Source organism: Ziziphus jujuba, chromosome 7 (assembly GCF_031755915.1).
Source record: "Ziziphus jujuba cultivar Dongzao chromosome 7, ASM3175591v1".
Taxonomy (NCBI): domain Eukaryota; kingdom Viridiplantae; phylum Streptophyta; class Magnoliopsida; order Rosales; family Rhamnaceae; genus Ziziphus; species Ziziphus jujuba.
The window spans coordinates 22,140,581-22,152,286 of NC_083385.1; the positions used below are offsets into that span (position 1 = coordinate 22,140,581).

Genomic DNA, 11,706 nt, shown 5'->3' on the forward strand with positions numbered 1-11,706 from the left:
CTCATCAATTAATTTCTTTTCTTCCTGGAGTTAAGAGTTCAACCAGTAGAATTCTCTGTGCAAAAAATAGTTAATGATTTTTTGGTTTTTATTTGTGTTTGTTAAGTTCTAATAATTTTTGGAATAATTTTCGCGCAATTTGATACTTGAGAAAACTGACGTTGGTGACCCTCTGCACTAACCCACCCAACGGGCCTTGTAAAACAAGTACGAGAGAAAACGTTTATTTAAACGTTTAAAAATCGAAAATAAAAAATAAAAATAAATGGTTTTTAGTAAATTTACAAAATGAGCAGTGTAAGAAGCAAAACGTGTCGTGCAAAAAGAAGCCCTCGAAGTATTTTTAAACCCTAAATAGTCTTCTTCGTTCCAAACAGAAACGTAGCCTTCTTCTAAATATCTCGCTCCTCGCTCTCACACACCAGAGAGGCAATGGCGGCTACAGTTACTGCTATCAGCCTCACGCTAAGCCAACCCTCCACTTGTCGTCTGCCAAAGTCTCCAACCTCTACCAAGTTAAGGGTTTTCACTGTCAGATGCTCCTCGTCCCCCAGAACCACCACTGCCATTGGTACTCTTTTACTTTCTTCTCCTCCATAATTACTCTTTGGCTCACGGATTTCTACATGGGTTTTTCGGATTTTATATGGGTTTTAAGTAAAATTCAGGGTCCTCATTAAGAGGCGGGTAAAAATTTTAGTATTTCTAGTGACTGAAATGGAGTTGATACCAATATATAGGTATTATTCGGTAGTCCTTTATTTTGAAATTAAGTTTAACCTTTTGATTCTAGCAAAAAAACAAAAAAAGAGTTCAACCTTTTGAACGCATTTGATCTGCCTTCCAAATTTGGGGGCATTTGAACTATCAAACCAAGAAAATGTCGGCCGGGTCAAAACAAACCGCGGTTGCTGAAAAATAGTGGGGTTGTGGAGAGGGGTGGTGGTGTTTCTTTAATGTAGGTGATAATCTACTTCTACTTGGCACGTGCTGGTACTCTTTTCTTTCTTCCCTCTAGATCCTCCATAATCACTCTGCTTTCGAATTCTAGATGGATTTTAAGAATTGTGATATGGTTTGGACTCAACTTTAGGAACTTTTTATATTTTGTTATTTACATAGGCATTGCAATTTGTGGGTATTAATAAATTTGGTTTCTAATGCCTGATTATCTTGAGAATGCTTCACTTTTATGTTTTGAATTTTTTTTTTTTTTTTTTAAATAGCAGTTTGTTATGAGAACTGCTGTCCATTATTTGCGTGGAAGGTTGTCCTCTAATATTTATAGATTATAATTTTTTACTGTCTTTTCTTGCGCTTTAGGTTTGGCAGACAGACCTTGGAAAACGTCAGATGCTAGACTAGTGCTTGAAGATGGTTCAATTTGGAGAGCTAAGTCGTTTGGTGCTTCAGGAACCCAAGTTGGTGAAGTGGTATTTAATACATCTTTGACGGGGTGAGGAATTTATGTAAACTAGTGAAGGGTATTTTCAAGTGTTTCTTCAATCAAATAGTGAAAGCATTTCATTTCACTAAAACTTAACGGTTGTATCACCTTGGTTAATAGGAATGACAGTAAATGAAGGAGAAAATTAGTTGGTTTGAATGGTTCCTGAAGTTTGTATAATCTTGCATTTATTTTTGCTCATGTTTCTTATACAATCGTACTGCAGGTATCAAGAGATTCTGACTGACCCTAGTTATGCTGGCCAGTTTGTTCTAATGACAAACCCACATATCGGAAATACTGGTGTAAACTTTGGTATGTGAAGCTTTTCAGTTTTCATTTTTGTAATTTCTTTTGTTGAAAGCTCTAGTCTCTAAGTTCCTTCTTGAATTCTTTCCTTTTAGATGATGAAGAATCAACGCAATGCTTCCTTGCTGGCCTAGTGATTAGAAGCTTAAGTATTAGGTACGCTACCTTCTTTCTAAGAACATACATGTGTGTGATGTATTTATTCAGTACTAAATGCTTATTGTTGGAATTCTTTTTTACCTCACGATTGCTTGCAGTACGTCGAACTGGAGATGCACAAAAACACTTGGTGATTATTTAGCAGAAAGGAATATCATGGGAATATGTAAGTTACAGTGGCAATTTTAATCTTACAAATTGTGCAGGAATGATGCTAATCATTACCATTTCTTTATATTTCTGACTTTTGCATATGATTCTTTTAATAACAGATGACGTTGACACACGTGCAATTACTCGCAGATTAAGGCAAGATGGAAGTCTCATTGGTGTTTTGAGCACTGAAGAAACTAAGACAGACAAGGAGCTATTAGAAATGTCTCGTTCATGGAACATTGTTGGTAAGTAGTAATTGCACTTAATTTAAAGTTGTTTATAAGGATTGAGAATCATATCCTTTGTTTCTTTACTTTTGTAGGTATTGATTTGATTAGTGGTGTTTCATGCAAGGCCCCTTATGAATGGGTTGATAAAACAAATCTAGAGTGGAGTTTTAACTCCAGAAAAGATGTAGAAACTTTCCGTGTAAGTAACCAAAAACTTTTTTCTTGCAAACACTATATAATCGTTTACAATGGTTATTCACTCTTTCTTCACTCATTTTTATGTCTCAATTGAAGGTTGTTGCGTATGATTTTGGAATCAAGCATAATATACTTAGGCGATTAGCATCCTATGGTTGTAAAATTACTGTTGTACCTTCAACATGGCCATCTTCAGAGGTGCTAAAGATGAAACCAGATGGTGTTCTGTTCAGCAATGGCCCTGGAGACCCATCTGCAGTTCCTTATGCTGTTGAAACAGTCAAAGAAATACTAGGAAAGGTTCCTGTTTTTGGAATTTGCATGGGTCATCAGTTGCTAGGCCAGGCATTGGGTGGTACAACCTTTAAAATGAAGTTTGGTCACCATGGAGGAAATCATCCAGTACGCAACCTTCGGACTGGTGATGTTGAGATTAGTGCTCAGGTTTGTAATATAAATCTGACTTAATTGAATTTGTTAGTAGCTGCATAAAATGCATAGGGATGGATGATTCTTGCCTTTATTTCCCATACCAGCCTAGGAGTGCCCAAGTATTTGATCACAAGGATTGTGCATTTTAATGCCCAAGAATTGGATTTACAGCACTGATTAGGAGATAGACGAACTGAATGAAATCCTGTAGCAAACTCTCTCAACGGATTTAGTGCTTTTTTTTTCTTTTTTCTTTTTTTTGTGACTCAGCTCTTACTCCTGATAATTTCTTGGTTTTACTTGGTGGCAGAATCACAACTATGCAGTCGACCCAAAATCACTTCCCAAGGGAGTGGAAGTTACCCATGTAAATCTTAACGATGGAAGCTGTGCCGGTCTTGCTTATCCTGCTAAAAACATTATGTCTCTTCAATACCACCCTGAAGCATCCCCAGGACCACATGATTCAGATTATGGTAATACAAATTTTGTTTTTCTTCCCTTTCTTTTGGACTTATTAGTAACAAATAGTAAGGAAAAATAAAATATTTTCCCAAAACGTAGGTATTCACAACCAAAACAGTAATGGAGAGCTGATAACACTTTTATCTACAATTGATCATTTTTTATTATATATCCATCTTATGATTATTGATAATTTATATGAGGACACTGTTGTTACAGCTTTCAGGGAATTCATTGAGATGATGACGAAAGTTAGACAAGATTTTTAAATAAAGCTGCTTGAGACTTTATATATTTGACGACATTAAGGTGGCAAGGACTGGCATGGTATGTACTCAAAGCAAGCATCTGTTCTTGTCTAGGAGTGGTGTAGAGAAACCAGTGTTCTTTCTTTTGCCTGTTTTTATCAACAATTTTGTCAGCTCATTGTGAAAATAGTATTTGGTTTGCAACATTTGATTTGTCCTTGACAATTTAGAACAACCTTTTGAAAGTGTAGTTTGGCTTAACGAAAGTTGTTTCTCTCTTATCAATAATTACCTCCAGCCTGATTGCATATAGTAACTACCATGTATTCTAGATGAGCAATCACTTTTTCGAACTTCAGTTTCAGTCTATTTGCTTTGATGAATATTACATCTACCATCTTTGTAGCTCGTGGTTTGTGTTTCGTGATTTTTCAATCTGTATTATTTTGTAAGTTAATTTCTATTTGTGTTCACGGTCACTGTTTTATGAATTTTCAACCATTTAATTAAAAAGCCAAGCTGTTTTAAAGGTGAGTTTGCTAGTTCAAGTCCAATCCCTAATGAATTGTGGGGATTATAGTAAATGAACATGTAAAAAGATAATAAACAAATAAGAAAGTTTTTTTCTTACATGGATTAGATATTTTGATTAGTTGTCTAAAAGTATGGTACAATCAAACATTCAAGACATGTTTAGTTTTTTGCAACTGAACATTACATATTCGGTAATTTATAATTGCAAATTTTTTTATGGTTCGGTAATGCATAGCCATATATTCTGAAAATACTAGTGCAGCAGGATCCGACTATTTTACTAGACTGTAAAAAATAATGATATAACATCGATGACGAAAAAATATTAACAATAATTGAAAGAAAAATATTAACAATAATTGAAAGAAAGGCAACTACTACTACTACTACTACTAATAATAATAATAATTATAATAATAATAACAATAATGGGGTGTGACAGTCTCAATTAATCACAATTCAAGAATGTGAAGATCAAACTTTAATTTTCAAGAAAATGAGTCTAATAGTGGGGTGCTCACCCAAGCTATTGTTTTATAGTTTGACTAAGTCATTCAGTAAGAGAGAAACATTAACGTAAAAAATAGAAGAATAAAATAGACTCTGATGTTCGTAGCTTGACAAGGCGGATGATGGAAAAAGAAAACCATACGATAAACATCCTGATACAACAAACCAACAATAACACAATTTCACTTTCATCAAATCTTTCAACATCACAAATTTTTGTGCATTAAAAATGGTTACAGAGCTGGGTGGTCCACTAATGGGCAGCTAGCAAAAGTAATGCCAAAAGAAATTGCTTCCCCAACACATTTTCTTTTATTTTAGGTAGATTGGAAAAAATGTGGCTTGCGAAATTTCAAAGTCTATATTGACTTGTTCCATGTTCCACCACTAGTTGTTTTTTTTATTTTGGTAAATTCCACCACTAGTTCTTGAAGTTGAAAGGATCTAAATTTGAACCCTTTTACGTATATAATGCTAATGGATGGACAATGCACCACAAATCAATCCATTTTCCTTTTTCTTTTCTTTTTTTTCTCTCTCTCTCTCTCTTCTTTTGTGATAATTAATCCATTTTCTTTGTGAAAGTTATTGGCTTTATTTTGTTTTGTGATCTATACGGTTGAATGGCACATATGAAAGTGGTATGTTGTTGAAAAGGAAAATAAAAGGAACGAGTATATTACTAAACCTTCTCTTTCCCTCATTAAAAAATTAATAAATAAATAATAGTATTCGGTGCGTGGAAGTCATTCATTTCATTAATGAATGAATTAACGAATGGAAAATTGAAGTTGAGTGGGTGCATAATGTCTAGCAAGAATGTTTAAATTACAGCATGGCTTGTACTGCAAAGAAGGAGACAGGTTAATTTAAACACATGAGGCCATCCTTACTTCCTCTTGCATATTCTTCTTGTTCTTTTTTTTAACTACTTTTTTCTTTTTATTTTGTTTTTCCTCTTCTTTTCTTTTTTTTTTTTTTTTTTTTCCCAAATGAATGGTTGTGATTGTACCTTCAATGATTGATCGAGAGACAGAGAGAGAGAGTACTCATCAAAACCATTTAACACATTTACCCAAACAATAAATAAATAAATCATAAATAATAACCATTTCACATTTGGTAGCCTTTAAACTACCATTAGTGTTGTCTAAGAAAATACAGTTTTTTTTGTTTTTGTATATGAATTGTATTTACGGTTGAGTTGGATAAATCTCATATTTTGTAGGTGTCCTCCAATATATGGAGTTACTCATCTAAACTATGAAGTTTAAAACTTCGTTTGTATAATTATTTTATTTGTATATATGTGAACAAACAAAATACTACTATTCTCTTGCATTAATACACAAATACACCTACATATTGATGAAAACCATGCTTATCTTTTATTTTTGTTAAATACGAAATTAAAAACTACATAATGAATTATTTTTTTCTAGTTCTTTTCCACACTAAAATATATGTGCAAATGGACAACATTGGTCTTAAATGTAGGAGATGACTTTTTAAGTAATTTCCATTGCAGAGCAATAGTGAAAAAGCATAACGATGGTACTGGTTTTCTTTTTTTTTTTTTTTTTGTCTCTTATTATTATTATTATTATTATTATTATTGTAGGCCAAAGAAGTAAAAGATGACTTTGAGCAAGTATATATTCCCCTGTATAAAAACACATATATACCATACCATGTAAGTGATGATTGAATCTTTGCTTGGAATCTACTTTTGTTTGCCCTTTTTTTTTTTTTTTTTTTTCTCTCTTGTCCATGACACCAAATTATGAAATAATAACGTAGTGTTTTTCCATATAGTAATTATTCCATGTTTTGTCAGTACGCTGAAGTCAGCTGGCCGCATATTGGAAAAGAAAAAAGTATAACAATATAAATGTACTCAGAATAAAAGTATTTTAGGTAGGGTTAGTATCATTCACCTTCACCTTTTCTAAAATTCAGCTTAATTACAATTTGATTTTTCAAATTTTAAAATATTATCAATTCTTTTTTATATTTAAAAAAGTTATCATTTTTTTTCTGTTATTATTTTATTTACATCCTTTAAATTTATATTACCTGTACTTATTTTAGAAGTGCTTTTAAAATGTTGAAGATTAAATTGTAGTTAGTATAAATTTCAGGGAATTTAAATAAAATAATGTATATTATGTATAAATAGACACTAATTTTCTACTTAGATATGTCATCCAGCTTATGTTAGATGATTAGCATCATGATTATATGTAATCACTAGATATTTTCTCCAAATTATAAATAATTAGATATTAAACATCTAATTTTGCCATATCCACACTACAATCAAATTTTATAGGTAATATATGGAGTTTTACATGAGAGGAGCATATTTCATACTATGACGGGAGGCTTGCTAACTTTATTATGGAACCACTTGAATTATTGATTTAAAATTAATAACCTAAATGGTGATTAGTGAAAAGATAATTTTTAACACTTACCACGTTAGCATGGTTATTCATAAATTGTAAAAAAAATGGTCGTTCCTATCATATTAAAATTATATTTATAGATACATAGTTATTTATATATATATATAATTAGCCTTCTATACTTAATAATTTTATTACAAAACTTATTTTTTTCAATTTTAAAATTGTTTTTAATGGTTAAAATTTAAAAATTTATTTATGATTATGTGTCCCAGTTTGGTTAATTTTTTAGTCAAATGAAGTTAGCCTAACGAAAATGCTCCTCACTCCCACGTTATAAGGTAATGGATTCTACATATGGACAAAGATTCTATCCATTTCTATTTAAATGGAGGATTTCAAGTTGATTTAAGTATTTTATGCCATATCATAAAATATTTATGGGTAAATATTATATTTTTGTTATTTTTTCAATACTACATTTCTATTAGGAAAATTATTAAAATAGTCACCCCAAATTTTGCTTTTATTTTAATATAATACTATTTTTTAAAACTCTTACCAATAGAATTACAATTTGACACATCTACTTTTTATTTAATAATTTTTTTACCCATTCTTATAGATAAAGAATAATAAAAATAATGCGGTGAATCTCATAATCAACTTATTCTAAGTAGGTCAATTTTTAACTTTATGGGTAAGAATTTTAAAAATGATGCTATATTGAAACAAAAACGAAATGTGAAGTGGTTATATGATATATTTTTTTTAATAGGAATGTGATATTGAAAAAATAACAAAATAGGAAAGGCGATGATAATATTTACCCAATATTTATCTAATAGCTAGAATTATATCCATTCAGTTTACTTAAAAGGAAATAATTTTTTTAACTTCTAATAACCTTAAATGACAATATTTTCTTTCTATGATATCTTAAAAATTATTTTTTTTAAAAAAAATTCTTTTTCATATTTAAATTAAGAGATTATATAATTTAAAATTGCAAACTCCGAATAATTTCTTCTAGCTAGTCTTAGTACTCCACAGGATTAAGCACCCTTTAGGGTCCATTTGGCAGAATTGTTTTTTAATTCAAAAACTCTGTTTGATGGTTAAAAGTGTCAAAAAATAAACATATTTAGTAAAATTAGCAAATACTTGTTGACTAAAAAAATAATATTTTTAAAAAGTTTGAATTTTAAATTCTTCTTAAAAAACTTTTTTTACCTTATATGGAAAAATTAGTAAGCATTTAATATATTTTTTTTTATTTACGATCAAATATTTATAAGCTTTTTAATTAAAAAAAATTTTAAAAAAATATATTATATAAAATTTTATAGACAAAAATTCTATTAGAATAAAACTAATGTCATTCTCTAGTTTATATGCTTAGAGGGACACACCAGTATTATACACAATACTCAAAAAAGAAACCTTCACTAGCTTAACAAACTTTATAATTTTTTTTAAACAAAATCACAGTATTTGATTTATAGTTTTTGGTAGCTCATTAGTTTAGAAATTTATCCACATAAATACACACACACACACATATATATATATATATATTAAATTTACCTGTATATATAAAAATAATTTTGTATTTTATATTTATTAAAATATTTATATTTAATATTAACGGAGAGGTTTAAAAAAATAAGTCATAAATATTGAAACTATCGACTATATTACTTGTTTTCTAAAACTATTCCAATTATTAATGATGATAAAGTTTGTTTCAGTCAAGTAAAATAATTCAATGATTCAAATTTGTTCACAACATGTGGTATTATATTGTTTACCAAACTTAAGATCCTCCATTTTTATAGAAATGAAGAAGATCCTATTCTTCAAAGCAACCATCCCCTTATCCTTTAGAATAAAAGTATTTGTAACTTGATTTATTAAAAAAAAAAAAAAAAAAGTGATCACTCTGCCCAAAATAAGATTTTAGTATATTAATAAACCTATTAATCATAATTAAATTTTAAATTTAAGTGCTTGATATTATTTAAAAGCTAATGATAGAAAACTTGAAAGTTAAAATCATCAAGTCGACATAGTATGAGCTTGACTTTATACATATATATATGCAATGTTTGACATGTATAATTGTATCAGCTTGTATTGTAATTTATGTATTAATGTTGTACAGGTTTAGTGCATGATCAAATTATACTACAAATTTTTGTTTATATATATATATATATATATATATATTTTAATAAAAAAACAAAATTGATTTTTATTATTATTTATAGATTTTGTATACAAATAACTACATTATTTAAAAATAGATTAAATTGATTTTTTATTATTATTCTTATAATTGTATTAGATAATTATATTAACAATAATATATTAAATAGTTTGATTATTCTTTTTGATAATAATAGTTCCGTAATCTAAAATTGTATAACATTAAAAGTTGTTATAGAAAGTTTGACCTTATCTATAGAGTATTACATTATCCAAAATATATTAAATTGAGCTTTAATAATCAGGGGAGGAGCCAGAATCTTTGTGGACGAAGCTATAATTTTATTTTTTTAATGTTCAAATTAAGTTACAATTATTTTTGAATTTTAAATTGTTATTGATGATATACTTTTTCTACTATATTTATAATTCCTAAAAAAAATTGATAACTAGTTTTTATAAAATTTTACATAACTTTTTATTTTAACGTATAAATAAATTTATTAGAAAATTTGATTCGGTTTGTTTTTTTTCAAAAAAAAAAAGTTAGAATAATATAGGAGGATATATTTTAGTGAACAAAATTGATACCATACAAAAGCTAAAATATTTGCTTAAAAAAGTATGATAATCCAATAAAAATATAATTTAAGATAGAATGTCAATAATAAACTACAAAACAAGGTAATGAAAGATGAAAAATTAACAAAATATTATTTAAGACAATTATACAACTATTGCGCTAAAAAAATTCAAAAAAACCAATATATATTAAAAAAATTTGAAAGTCATGGCTTAGTTCGGCCCCTGTTGATTATTATTTATGATAATGTTACATTATAAGTTATACAATATTTAAGAAAATGAAATTATACATATATTTATATATATTGAAAAACAAAAATTAACCACTATTTTCCAACTTATCATAGCAAGAAAAATAAAAATAAATAACAGTTATATAAACTTTGAAAATATACCATGGGAAGCGTAAAATAAACGTTTGAAAAAATTCCCATCAGTTTGAATTTTGCTAAAGGACAATAAAATGAAAAAAAAAAAAATACAGTGATTTTCAGATAATAAAATCCATTAGTTGAGCTGATCCAACTTAACCCAACCCGCATGGGTTTATTATATCCCAGTCTACTAGATAAGGGGTGCGCTCCAGCAGTTTTTGTGCTCCTTGCTTTTTACATTAGTTAATACTATGCAGTGCGTTTGTGGTCTGTCAAACGGACCCATCGGCCATGGCGTGTGTTTGTTCGTCTTTTCAAAAAGGTCTAATTGCAGATTTACTTTTATGGTCCTTGAATTCGTTCAGTAACAGTGCTAAGTTCCCCGGCACAGGTTCGATCCTGGCTGTGGGTGGAAGCAAAAAAAAAAAAAAAATTTCTGAAAAGTACAAAACAAGTCTGCATTTTAAAATAAAATAATAAAAAAAAAAGTCTGCGTTTTAAAGTCCACATGTGGTTCTTAAGCTTATATGGGAATTTTAGCTCTTTGCCCTTTCAATTTTCACTGCCCTGTAATAAAATTTTTGTCCATGGTAAAATACAAAATAGTGAATGCAAATTTTTGTAACCTGCAAATCCCATTGACTCAGCATTGTACATTGTTTTTTTGTAATAGCATAAATTAAAGAAATTAATTAACAATAATAATTATACTTTTAGAAAATGAAATGAGCAAATTGCACCTAAACTACATAATTGTTCAGTGCTGAAGGTCTTTCTGAAACTGTTCGTGTATTTTAGGAGTGAAGTGAAAGCTAGCTGCAATTTGAAAAAGTTGCTGATTTTCTGTGGAAAGCTTCTAAGCTACCTAGCAAGTTATGGCTTTCCACTATTAGTGCAAAAAGGGCAATTCCAATTTTGAAAATTTTAAAAAATAAAATAAATAAAACAATTAAATATAGTTTATTTATATTACTATAGTGTCCCTTTCCTAGCTAGCTAAATGTGGCATACCACTAAGGTGACATTTCAAAGCAGATAATATAAAGTAGAAATTGTCTCAACTTGGTATACCACAATAATTTCAGTAGATCTTCACAAGCCAAAGTTTTGCCTTAGAAGTGCCCAATCTTTCTTTTTAAAAAGATCTCTTGGGTGCCAAATTCGACCAACTGTCATCCAACTTCATTGATACATTGAGAGAGAAAAAGAAATGGATGCAATTGATCACATGCATGCACATGCAAGTATTAAAGCAGATGGGAAATATTTAAGACCCTATTCTACTATTTTATGATCCTACATTGGTACACAACCAATCAATTGTGAGGATATTCACTAAAAAATAATAATCAATTGTGAGGAGTAGATATAATATTATTAATATATGTATACAATATTATATTTAAAGCAAAACAAAAATATTATTAATATATGTCGGAGTTA

At 29.1% G+C, this 11,706-nt stretch overlaps 1 protein-coding gene across 1 annotated transcript; it reads left to right on the plus strand.

Moving 5' to 3' along the window:
- Positions 1 to 317: 317 nt before the first annotated feature.
- On the plus strand, positions 318 to 4,052 carry LOC107425563 (carbamoyl-phosphate synthase small chain, chloroplastic). Its single transcript, XM_016035570.4, has 10 exons — positions 318 to 571; positions 1,324 to 1,456; positions 1,674 to 1,762; positions 1,852 to 1,912; positions 2,014 to 2,081; positions 2,188 to 2,316; positions 2,394 to 2,500; positions 2,596 to 2,943; positions 3,242 to 3,407; positions 3,616 to 4,052. The coding sequence occupies exons 1-10, from the start codon at positions 433 to 435 to the stop codon at positions 3,663 to 3,665; spliced, it is 1,290 nt and encodes a 429-aa protein (XP_015891056.3). The 5' UTR covers positions 318 to 432; the 3' UTR covers positions 3,666 to 4,052.
- The last annotated feature ends 7,654 nt before the right edge of the window (positions 4,053 to 11,706 follow it).

What these genes read in the sequence shown, in the direction of transcription:
- LOC107425563 (XM_016035570.4), top strand. Translation starts at nt 433, where the DNA reads ATGGCGGCTACAGTTACTGCTATCAGCCTCACGCTAAGCCAACCCTCC. An exon ending in TCGTTCATGGAACATTGTTG is followed by an intron (nt 2,317 to 2,393) that starts GTAAGTAGTAAT and finishes TTACTTTTGTAG; the next exon opens with GTATTGATTTGATTAGTGGT. An exon ending in ATGTTGAGATTAGTGCTCAG is followed by an intron (nt 2,944 to 3,241) that starts GTTTGTAATATA and finishes ACTTGGTGGCAG; the next exon opens with AATCACAACTATGCAGTCGA.